The sequence below is a fragment of the Trachinotus anak genome, unplaced genomic scaffold, assembly GCF_046630095.1.
Source record: "Trachinotus anak isolate AG129_WGS33_773 ecotype Australia unplaced genomic scaffold, CSIRO_AGI_Tana_v1 ptg000016l, whole genome shotgun sequence".
NCBI classification, from domain to species: domain Eukaryota; kingdom Metazoa; phylum Chordata; class Actinopteri; order Carangiformes; family Carangidae; genus Trachinotus; species Trachinotus anak.
Window position 1 is genome coordinate 15,622,706 of NW_027273867.1, and position 12,547 is coordinate 15,635,252.

A 12,547-nucleotide genomic window follows, 5' to 3' on the forward strand; every position below is an offset into this window, starting at 1 on the left:
CTGTGTTTGCATCACTGAGAGTCTTGGCAGTATGTGTTTCTGGTGGTGTCAGTAATTTTGTATACTTGTGCTAATGCACGTGGAGAGCTATTTCTTACCTTTACAAACCGGTCTATGGTCACTCCAGGCTGCAAAGACCTCAGCCACTCTCTGGCAGCTGATAGTTTTACTGCCCTGAAGAACATAGTCTTCACCACAGCTGAACTGCACCACACTGCCAATGCTAAACACACACACACACGCACACACACATAACCACATACAGAGGAAAAGCAGGGCAGAAAAATAGGAAAATATATTTTTTAATACATATGCACTCTGTACAAAGGCATACATGCCCACCTCTATATTTGAATGCAAACCTGTAATTTTAAGTCCATGTCTGTCTGTTATTGAGTGCAAATGGTACCTGAAGTCATTGCCATGGCGTTTTCCATTCTCTGGCTCTCCTGGGTCAGGGCAAGAGTTGGACGCCTGTCTTACACCACCTTCATTTACTACACAGAAAGATAGACAGGGTAGAGAGTAAGGGACAGCAAGATTAGAATAAGCAAGGCCAAAGCCCACAGTAAAGCTAAACTGGTAAAGCAAGTAGACTCTCTGTTTAAAGACAGGAAATCTTCTAGATAAACGTGCATCCATGGCTGATACTACCACTTAATTTTTTTGACTGTTATAAACTATACTTTTTATGTTTCATGTCTTCATAAACCCAACTGGCTATTATGAGTATGTATACATTTTAATTATATAGCCATAGTATTAACATTGCTGCCAATTTAACACCAAAGAACTGCTTCAGAGAACTCAAGTGAACTGAATCTAAAACCACCTGTGTCTGTTATTCTATTGATAGCATTCAGCACAAGTCTTCCCCAGGAAATTTCCACTCTTAGTTTCAGTTTTGGAAGCATGCCTGTATTGTCACTTATTCACTTTCTAGGCAGCAGGAAACAGGTGGAAGGAGAAACAGTTTCGACAGACCAGGAGACAGATGGGTTAGATGGTTAGGTAGGCAGACAGGGACGAAACAGCACTCCAGATACAATCTTAATTCTCTCAAAGAAGCTAATGCTGACAGTAACACTACAAACAAACAACACACACCCCAGTGGTAGAACAGAGACAACAGGTAAATTTGTACAAATACTTTGAGACTGCGACACTATGAATAACATATATCTGACATGATGCATGTGTTCTTTGTCTCTTTCTATCTGTAATTACTCCTGTTGACAGTATACTATATGTAGGTAGTTTTAATTCCTTTATCTTTTCTGCTTTTCTTTTCCTTTCTTACAGTTTTTTTCTTTTTTGTCTTTTTTTAAATTCTTGCTGCTTGTTTGGTTTCTTAATCTTTTCCTGTCCTTCGCCTTCGTCCCCTGCCTCCTTTATCCCACATAAATAACCCCACAGCTATATTTCATTGGTTTTCCTTAAAAGACACCGCAGTATAGAATTTTTATTTCCATAACCTCAACCATTTAGAGTCTCTTCTTTCTCTTGAGCATTCAAAAGTTATAAAACTTTCAAGAAACATAGCTGCTGGGTTTACTTTGAGCAATGGACAGTGTGTGTCAGTATGCATGAGGATGAGCTCAGAGAGAAAAGGCAAATTCTACGTCTACTCAGGGAAGCCAAAGAAACATAGCTGTCAGGTCAGTGAAAGAAAGCAAAACACAAATAAGTCTGTTCCAATTCAAAAGCTTTCCATTTTAAAACCTTTCCAGCTCAAAACACATTATACACTAAAGCTCTTTCTTCTGTCATACTGAGAAGGATCCATCATGTGCCATAGAGCTGTTTTTTAGCAGGCCGGCACACAACAAAAGTATTAATTGTGATATAGTATCTTAATGAGCCACAGTCCACTGATGACCTATTTTTTACTCAATTTAGGGCCCCACATGACGGGATCTCTCGTATTTTCTTAAAGTGAGATCAGGGTGGGAGTATATTTATTTGAATAATCTTTGAGTTCCCTCATCTTTCATTCACACCAATGAAAGTTAAATTAGGCCACTGTGTATTTTTAAGTGTTTTTTCAGTTACTCATCCTTTCCTAATGTCTGGTGTCAGTCGAATATTACTAGAGGGAGAAACTGTCTTGGTGTGCTTATTTACTTCAGCTATACAGCAAACAAAATACCCGATGGTGTATTTGGATATTCAAATGGATGGACTGATCAAATGAATCAACTAAGAGGGAAACACAGACTAATCATGTGCTTCACTGTAGTTTAATATTCAACTTGTTTTGAAGGCAGCAACTACACAACAATGTGACAGTGTTCTGTGGATTACTTATTTGATTAGTCTGATTGAATTACATTTGAGGGTGGAAGAACACAATTCATAATGTTATTTGGGTGCTCAAGACAACATCCTCATGACTCATCATTTTTGTTTTCTGCATATTTTCACCCCATCAGCTCAAATTCATCTTCACCGAGCTTCTAAGTCATCTTTTATGTTTTTGCTGCTGTAATAAGTCACTGCTGTGCAAGGTCTATTTCCACTGAACAAATTTAATCTGAATTTCCAGGTTTTTTAAAGATTTAAAATGAATACTGATTAAGTGCAAGATTTTTTAAATGTTTTTTAAAAGCTAATATAATATGCCCAAAATATGCTGTTTTAGTATTTTGTTTTTTGTTTTTGTCTGGCACCATTTGAAAAACAAATATTGGTGAAAACTAATACTAAAGTTCAATTTTATCTTTTGTCAAACAAAAGTGCTGATGCCAGAAAACTCAATTAGATGTAACAAACACAAGCTGGGTGATTATACTGCCCGTTTCAGCTTTCACACAAACACCCTCCCACCCAGGCTGTCTGTGCTATCCAACTAACATGCATGTACATGTTCAGTCTGTATCAGCAAACCCAGCAGGTGGTTGGTGTGTGGTTGGTGTGTGCTTGTGTGTGTGCTTGTGTGTGTGTGTGTGTGTGTGTGTGTGTGTGTGTGTGTGTGTGTGTGTGTGTGTGTGTGTGTGTGTGTGTGTGTGTGTGTGTGTGTGTGTGTATTTTTTAGAGTAGATAGTTTGTTGCTTTGTTGGAGCGGCTAATTTGACCATCTGGACTATTAACACCATAACAGAGGGACTGGTTACAGTATCAGTACTAAGAGCGCACACTCTCACATCCGAAACCCACAAGTCACACACTTACACACACATATGTATACGTGAACTTACACAAAAACACGTGTCGAAACTGAAACATGTGTATATGCATGGACAGACAACACACACACAAAGAGGTTTTGTGCTTCACTGCAGAGCTAAACCAGTCAGAGCAGAGCAAATAACCACGTGAACCACTTGGAACCAAGCTAATTAACATACAAATTCACATCTGCAGAATCAAACCTCAACCATGTCTTTCCAAACTGTCAGGAAACCTGATGAATCTGCACTGCACCGTGTCTTTGTGCTGTGCTCAGCTCATCACTTTTTTTCACAGTATTTAAGAGATTCACACATAAACGAACGCTCACACAAACACAAAATGGACATTAAATAAATCAGAGATTTTCAAAAAAACATCAATAGCAAGCATGCAAACCAATTCACAACATGGACAAGAAGGGTCTATGTATGCGTACATGTGCGTGCATCTTTGTGTTTTGTTTGTATTTGTGTATGTCCTTGTATCACTGTATATGTGCATGTGTTTGCATATGTCCTTGCAGGTGTGCAATTATGTGCATATGCATGTTTAGTATTTTTGAGTATGTACCAATGCGTGTGCAAATGTATGTGTGTGTGTGTGTGTATGTATGTATGTATGGTTGTGTGTGTGTGTGTGTGTGTGTGCTGGGTGGTTTGTAATTAAAGAAAAATTACAAAATATCATATCATCATTGCCTTCATCTGTAGCATACAATTAACTGACCTTCCTACCTGTACATGAGTATAATGTGTGAGCAAGTGGATGTATGTGTGAGAGAGACAAAGAGAGAGCAGAAGAGGAATAATGAAGAGACAAAGAAATGAGAAAGACATAAAATTGGACATAAAATAAATCTAAAATATGTGAGGTTAAAGTGGAAACTGACAGCTTTAATAAAAGAATCCTCAGTAACAAAAGGTACCGCTCTTTTTCCTAGAGATTTTTCATGCTTTTTGTGCATGCTCTCCCAGTGTCAATGTGTTGAAGAGACTTCAAACGGAATTAAAAATAATGTTCATGTGGCCATTTCCTGGATAACAGGATGTCAAATGACTTATGAACCACTAGCTCCCTTATACTAGATAATTTCACTTTAAGGTGTCTAATTAAAGAGTTTCCAAAGTGACTTATTCTTACAACTTGGAAAATCACAAAGTTTAAAAAAGTTGTGGTAATTCCAAAATTGAAGACTTATTGACTTATGAAGTATGAACCCAAACTTTAATAGTGTGTATAAAGATTTGAATAACAAAGTTTTTTAATTTTCTGCTATTCTGCCTTTCTGTGAAGGGTTACAGATCATCATACTCCAAAACTTAGATAGATGTTAATAACTAGAGTGACACATCAGATTCCTCTATAATTTGACCATTGGCCTCTATGGCAGAGAGATGATATAAACTAAATGATGCCCTCAATGACCTGTGTGTAAGAATCTGCATAAATGTAGAGAAGAGAAGAGAGGAGAGAGGAGGGGTGGTAAACAATATTACAACAGCTGATACACATTCCCTGATCAAGCCCAAAGCAAGCCAAGACAAACCATGATTAAGCTTACCAGAACAAGCTGTGATTAAATATATCAAAGCAAGCCATGAAAAAAGCATGCATAAACCAAGACACCATGACCAAAATACATGTACAAAACATCAAACAACAAAAATATACAGTCAAGAATAGCAAGAATATGCTCTTATAAAAGGCTGTGGCATTTTCAACACATTTGCATATCAAAAAATGTCACGTTTTAAACATGTCAGTCAGAAGGTTTTGCATTATGTGTCTGTGAACTGATGTTACCACATGTTGTCTGCAAAGGTAAGGCAACAAGTTTGTGGGTTATCAATAATCAGAAGCACAAAAGTGTTGAATGTGACAGCCTTTTTGAGAGACAAAATGAATGAAAGCAAAACTAAAACAAAACCAGTGCAAGCCAAACCAAGCCACCACACATTAGTTCATTAGCCAAAGTGACATTAAGATGTGAACTCACATATTGAAAACTTGTTGCTGGAGTCTTTGCCAGGGAATAATTTAACGCCCCGCGATTTAAAATCTACTGATCGCTTCACTGCAGAGGAGAACAGAATACAGAAAAGAGAAGAAAAATCAGAAAACAGATTGGAAAAAATGGGAAACTGAGACCCAGTGAGGGAATTAAAAAAAAAACTGACAAATTCTTCTCCCCCACAATGATGAGAGAGAGAAGAGTACAAACTTAAAAGAAGGTTACAAAGGCAAAGTAAATTGTAAAATGGTGGTAACAGACAGCAACATCGGCAGAGAGACAAAAAGAGAAAGGCAGAAGCAGAAAGAAGGAAGAATGTAGGGAAGATGATTGACCATTCAGGGTATTTTTTGTTCATAAAAAGCTTCATGTTTTTCTCTCTCTGTCACTCAGACACATACATCAGATGTCGAGGTGTTTTGCTGGAAGCCCCATCATATTCTGAACAAATGCTGGTAAAGGAAATTGCAGCTTTAATCAAAATGACAATGATACAGCTCTGTAATCAAAGCATTCACATAATGGTATGTTAGGAAATAAATGGTTCCTTTAATCTGAGTAAATTAAAGACAAGAGGAAACAAACTGACAGAGGGATCCTTGTTAGCATGAGCTATGTTTTCTAACATGGGTGACATTATTTCATTTCAAGGTTAGCAATGTTGCTACTACAGCTCAGCATGTATGGTTAGATAAAGTACAGAGGACAAAGTGAGTGGGCGAGGGCTGTATGATACTCCATGCAAATAATTATAAAAACAAAACACCCTGGGGTAATCTGTAATCTGTAATCTGGGGTAATTTGACTCCCTGCAGATTAGCGTTTTTTCTGCTCTACTCTGTCAAAATAAATCAATACATTACCAACATAAATAATGAAAATATAAACACAAATATATCTTGTCCTGAAAGACAAAGTATACTGACAAATCGCTTTAATGAATGTCTGATAGAGTGCCTGACAGACGTCGTTTTCATAATGACCACACTGATCCACTGAATGTAGACAAATGGCAGATGAGTTAATGTGCTACAATTATCCTCATGTTATTCAGTGGCTACATACATGCACATAAATCAGTCGTATTCTATTTGACATGGGTAAATTAGATCATGTGTATTTTATGCCAACAAGTGCCCTAATGTTATACAGTGGCTAATCACATGCTCATATGTTAGTGGTAATCTACTTACCATGTTGACATTTTACCAAATCAATTAATGTGCTATCGATTAATCACATGTAGAGTGGCTGAAAATGATTCCCATTTGTGCATGATTGTGTTAATTTACTGGTTCCAACTCTATGTGTATGAGTATGATACTTTGTTTATACTTACATTGCACTACAGTAGACAGTCTTTTAAAAGTGCTAGCACATCATGTTCTTTCATAAATTAACTGCAAGTGATACCACACCTAGATATCATCACTTTTTTCATATGACAGAAATACCTCATGTAACACACTTGAACAACATATGGTAACACACAGGTTTTTCATGTCACCATCAGAAGTGTAACTGAAAATAAAAGCAACATTTTCATTTATTTTGCTTTTAATTTAAGTCCAACTCCTTTACATAAGACGAGAGGTTGGGAAATGATGTCCATTCAGGGCTGTAAAGAGTCGTGTAAGTCTCCCTTTAAAATACTGACTGTGATGCCTCCTCATCACAAAGCTTTTCAAACAGTTATTCATCATAAAACAGAGTTTGGTTAAAAAGCACATAAGCTTAACGGTAATGATGTGATAATGTTTTTTGAGAAAGTTGGGAAAGACTTGGAATTCTTTATCAATAAGTCAAACTAATCATGAATAAATATGAATTACCCTTACATCTTATAATTTCCTTATATAATAATACATTTCAATTCTCCATTAATGAGTTTGCTTTTTGCAACTCATGTATCACAACTGTTTATAGCAGCCTCTGAGTACCGTGCACACATACCATAAACAGAATGCAAAAACACTTTAACTGACTTCACAGGAATCCACCTACACAAAGGATGAAATTTATTATTCCTGACACTGGTGTCATAGCTATTCAAAATGAGAGGGGGAACACGCCTAATATCTGATACAGTATCTGCGATCTCTCAGATAAAAAGCCTTTCACTGCATTTCATTTATAATATTTAAGAGCAGTGATTCATACATCCCCCACTTATTCTACTGCTTTCAGGTCATTTCACAAACAATTTGGAACAACTACAGACAGCTGTATTTAAAAATATAGCTCACAAGAAACATTGATAAAAGTGTAGTGAATACATTTTCCATTCCACTGCATTGCAGGCATGAAATCAACAATTTTGGATGCATAAAGCCTTCAGTCCATCTGACAATAGACAGTATAGTCCTCATTTTTGTAAATAAAAAAAAAAGTCCTACTGCCAATAGCAAAACAGGACAAAGAGGGGTGAGGTATACAATAAAATATGTTATATAATTGTAGCAATGCCTTCAGATTAAACTTGTATTTGAAAATGTCCCAGTTGTCAGAAATTGAGGATGTTCATCAACAGACTTGTTATTTTTAATAACCAGGGGAAGCTGTGCTCTAGATCAAAGTCTTACAATTAGGTTTGAAATGTATTTCCCCCCTGTTAGGCAGCCAAATCTGGGAATCTGGGCCAAAAATAGTTAAAAGTCAAATTTGTTTTTGTCTGTGCAAATTCATTCACTATATCAAGCCCATGTTAATATGCATCATAAAACCTGCCCGGTGTGAATATGCATCAAAGTTAAATATGCCCATGTTAATATTCCAGCCTACAAGCAGCAGCTTTACTGCAAACAGCAGATGGAAGGGCAGCTGCATTTAAGTAAACCATATTTATGAACTAAAATATTGCATATTTAACAAAACTATATTTCACTAGCAACAGAATGAACAAGCACAGAACTAAATTCAACAGTAAGTACCTCAACAAACCAGCTTGAATAAAATGCACACTGAACCATATTTTATAAGAAAAGCATCCCCTGGAATCAGTTGTTGGACTTTCAAACCAAAAGCAAAATCTTTTCTCTTATTGTTAGAGCAAGCCAAAATTGAATACCAAAAGCTACAGCTACCCTGTTACCTGAGGCAGGATCCAGCTCGATGACTGTGTTATTTTAGTCTGATTTGTTTGTTAACCACAATGCCGTCTGGATTTTATATTTCTTAAGACTGGTAATGTGAAACAGTGAGACATTCTCTAAGGAGGTGATTGAGGCAAACAGGCATGATGCACTCTAATGGAACTCATTGGCTTTTGGGCTAGACGCCCCTCGCAAAGCAAATATTTACTGTTGTCTACAGCAACACATAATCTACCCTAAGCACTGAAATATCATGGAAGGATTTAAAAATCAAATCCAAACATGAAGGTATCTGGCTTCTTTTCAAAATTGATCACTCAAACTCACATGGTTAAATGGCAGATATGAGGAAAAGTGATTCATCTGGTGGGATCCGGGCTGAAGTGAGGTTTGAAGTAGTTTAAATTGGACTGGTTGGCTGTTTAAGTCAAAGAGATGGTGAGGATATGATGTAGTTGCCAACTACTAATGAATCATAAAGTAAACAGTCCATGCTGCGAGAGATGTTGAATTAATGCTGATGCCTTAGTGCTAATGCCTCTTAGTAGCAAGTACTTGTTCTAACAGTATTGTTTGACATTTTGGGAAATAAAAAAAAATAAAAAAATTGTATTTGCTTTCTTCACAAGAGTCACACTTGGGACACACTGCGTGATGGCTACTTGTCATTGGTGCTGAACTGCTGCTGCTCCCGTGTGTGTGTGTGTGTGTGTGTGTGTGTGTGTCTGCGTCTGCTGCAGCTCTGTTACGGTGCTGCTACTACAAGCTTTATCTTTCTACATTGAGGTTGCTTTGGATGGTGGCCATCATAATCAAATGTTTAATTTCATTTCATTATAAACCTTATTAACCTTATTTACCCTCATTCAGAGCAACACACACACACCCACACAGACAATGAGAGAGAGAGAGAGAGCGGCTGAGAGAGTAATACAGCCCTTTACCTGTTAAATTATTGACATAATGTAATTACACTGGGTTTCTGCTATGCCCATGCAGTACATGTACTCCATGAGCAGTCATATTCAGATACATGCTAGAAAATTGCAAGTACAGTGAAAGATGTCAGTTTTATGTAATGTTGCCCTAACCCTCATATCTGTACAGACAGTACAGACAGACTGTGCAGAGCCAGGCTAGTTGTTGCCCCTGGTGTCTTTATGCTAAACTAAGGTAAGCTGACAAGCTGCATGGACAGATATGAGAGCAGTATCAATCTTCCTATCTTCTTCTCAGTAAGAAAGTTAATAATCAAAGGCTATTCCTTTAAATGGCATTGAATCTACTGTAGATTTCCAATGGTAATAAAAGTAACTTCTGAAAAAGTTAGATGATTTAAAGGTGCATTTTGTAACAAAAAATATATATGTATGTATAAGATATATGTATAAGACTTAATTTTTCAAGGCAATTATTTCATTGTGTATGTGTATAATATATATGTAACTGGCTCAAATTTGACATTTACTGGGCAGGAGGTATTAAAAACATTAATAAGGTGTGTAGGCCACAATGTACAATATACACCTCTGCCTACATTGAGTTAATCACCAATTTAATATATGCAGTTAGTTAGTACAATCAGTGGGTGAGGGCGGTTGTCAGTGCTGTAGACATCCTCCACATCTGATGAGCTATTTTGTAACCACAAACCAGCAATCATACGACATCACCAGATTGTGTCTATGCAAACTATCTGCATTCCCAGCTACACTTACTGTAATGATCCCACTGCTAAGAGTCCTTTTGATATCGCAAAAATGAGAAAGGGGTAGTTCATAGATTTATGAGCTCATATGAACCCCCCCGAGGCCTGCAGTGTGTCTGTATTTAGTTTGACTAATGATTCTTAAGCCAAGCCTGACAAGGAAAAGGACATGGAGATTTATTTACACACAAACTTAATGGTATATTACACATGTGCCAAATGCTCTATTTTTCCTTGTAATGTAATTATCCATGGTAATTAGCATTTAAAGATGTGTGCACTTGATGACAAGTAGGTTTGAGACATTGCACGAGTCATATCAACGTACCATGCAGTCGACAATATCCAATATGTCAACCTCCCTGAGGGGTATGCTGTCTCTCTGCTCGAGTTGAATAATGTTTCCATACCAGTGGTTGACTGGTGTTTCTTTTGTACTGACTGACTTATTTTGTTGCCTAGCTGACTGATAATGCCGTCAGTTGTTCATTAAGAGCCAATCACAGCCCTGCAGACACAGAAACTCATGAATACGTAATAAAGAGAGATGATGGAGGGATGTGATTGGTAGGTTTAGCCGCAGGGAAGGAAACAGATTGTTCATACCTGACACATGCATAGACAACAGACAAACAGGCACATACACAAACACATACACACAGAAACAGCCACACATACACCCAGATCCCAACAGACATACAAATACAGCTGCAGACATACATTGCTGGCAGACATTAACAAAGATGCATACACACTGATAGATTCAACAGTTTCAAATTGACACACATACAGTGCATACAGACATGCACAGATGCACAAGAACATACGAGAGTGAGTTCAGACAGACATCCACATGTGCAAGGACAGGGATACACTTTAAGCACATAGAGACACACAGTGACATAATCCTCCCCACACACACAAACACACAAGCGCGCACGCACACACACACACACACACACACAATTGCAGCCAGGTGTTGATGGTGTAATGTTGGGCTTTAGAGCACAGTACCACGCAGGGAAGTGTGTGGACAGAATATCTAATCAATGTACACCAAAGCATTTGCTAAACCATATTCTTTCCTGTTGCATTCAAACAGAATCAGAAACTAAACACAGAGCTGTGAGAATGAGTTCACAATGGTAAACAAAACAGGTAAGGAAGCTAGTATACTCCTGATCTAGAAGAAGCACTATGTCTTTATCTTATCGTTTAACGATTAAATGAAAGGTTTTCCAGTGTGTAAACAGCCCCTCAGTATGTGTCTGCATGCAATGCTTAGTAATTATTGCAGTACACAGTGTCTGAGCAAGGAGGCGGTATCACAGAGGCATCCAACATGCACAAAACCCATGAGGGGAATTTATGTAACTCAATAATGTTGATTCATGATGTCATCCATAGTCAATGTCTCATATTGGCCACAGTGGGAAAGACAGGCTAACTGTAAGTTACTGAATGAATGACTACAGTAGATAAATTCTCTGCATATCTTCTTTATATCTAATTAGAATGGGTTTAGAGATACATGTACATTTTCATTCAAGAGAGAGGCTAATAAAAGCATTGCATTGTTCCTATTTGCTGTCACAGGTTAGGGCAAGATCCTCATCCCACTGAAATACAACAAGCATAAGAAAGGTGTATCATTTTCACTATGCTGACCACGAAGGTCCGCAAGAACAGACAGTCCAACCTCTCCGTCCATTTTGTCTCAGGGATACTTACATCATGTTCCGTATAGTGAGTCAGGAAGGCTGTGAGGAAACCTGCCATTTTTTTGGTTGATTGGAATCTGCCATTAAAAAACTTTGAAAATGCACCTGCTAGCACAGTGTGGACTCCTGGTCTTGATCAATTTTAATGAAAAATGAAAATACAAAATATGCTGTGAAATCCTGGAAGAGACCTTCAGAGCACTAGTTCTACTTTCAGTGAATGCTGAATCAGGAGATGTGCAGACATATTAATCCAGTAAACATTAGCAAAGTATGTAAAAGGTGTTGCAAAAATGTCTTGCAATCACCATACAAGAGCCAATCCCAGCTGAGATTGGCTGAGAGGCGAGATGCACCCTGGACAGGTCTATAACAGGGCTGGATATAGACATTATTTTTGTAGTTTAAAACATTATAGATGTCAACTTACAGTTTAGAGATCTTCTTGTACCTATATGTATTGCTCTCACTTCTTACATACTGTATAGTGAAACTAATGAAAAACCTCTACATTGGCACAGCATTAATACATGTAAAAGGCAAGGGCATCAAAACATAAAACCTCTGATGTTTGAGAGAGAATGTTGTAGCAATAATCCAGTAATAAGGATCTTCAGATGACCCTGTGCAATGCTTTCTGAATCACATCCTCTCAGCCATCTTCAACGCTGCCCTTTCCTTTTTGTGTTTTTCTGCCCCACTTGCTTCAGACAATGATCACACTTTTGTCTTTTAAATCTTTTTAATAGATTTAGACATGGGGACTCTTGTGAGGTTAAAGTTAATTTTCTGCTTTTAATCATCATCTTTTCAGGTTAACTGTGACATCCTGATTTTGCAGCAC

At 37.5% G+C, this 12,547-nt stretch overlaps 1 protein-coding gene across 5 annotated transcripts in view; it reads right to left on the bottom strand.

Moving 5' to 3' along the window:
- The window catches only part of LOC139634681 (CUB and sushi domain-containing protein 3-like), a 334,573-nt gene that overhangs the window by 119,529 nt on the left and 202,497 nt on the right, over window positions 1-12,547 (bottom strand). For all 5 annotated transcript variants that reach the window (XM_071501310.1, XM_071501309.1, XM_071501308.1 and 2 more), the window contains exons 7-9: window positions 5,168-5,245; window positions 410-497; window positions 99-223 (exon numbers count right to left, since the gene is read on the bottom strand). In XM_071501310.1, coding sequence (XP_071357411.1) covers window positions 99-223; window positions 410-497; window positions 5,168-5,245 — 291 coding nt within the window. The remainder of the gene's footprint in view (window positions 1-98; window positions 224-409; window positions 498-5,167; window positions 5,246-12,547) is intronic.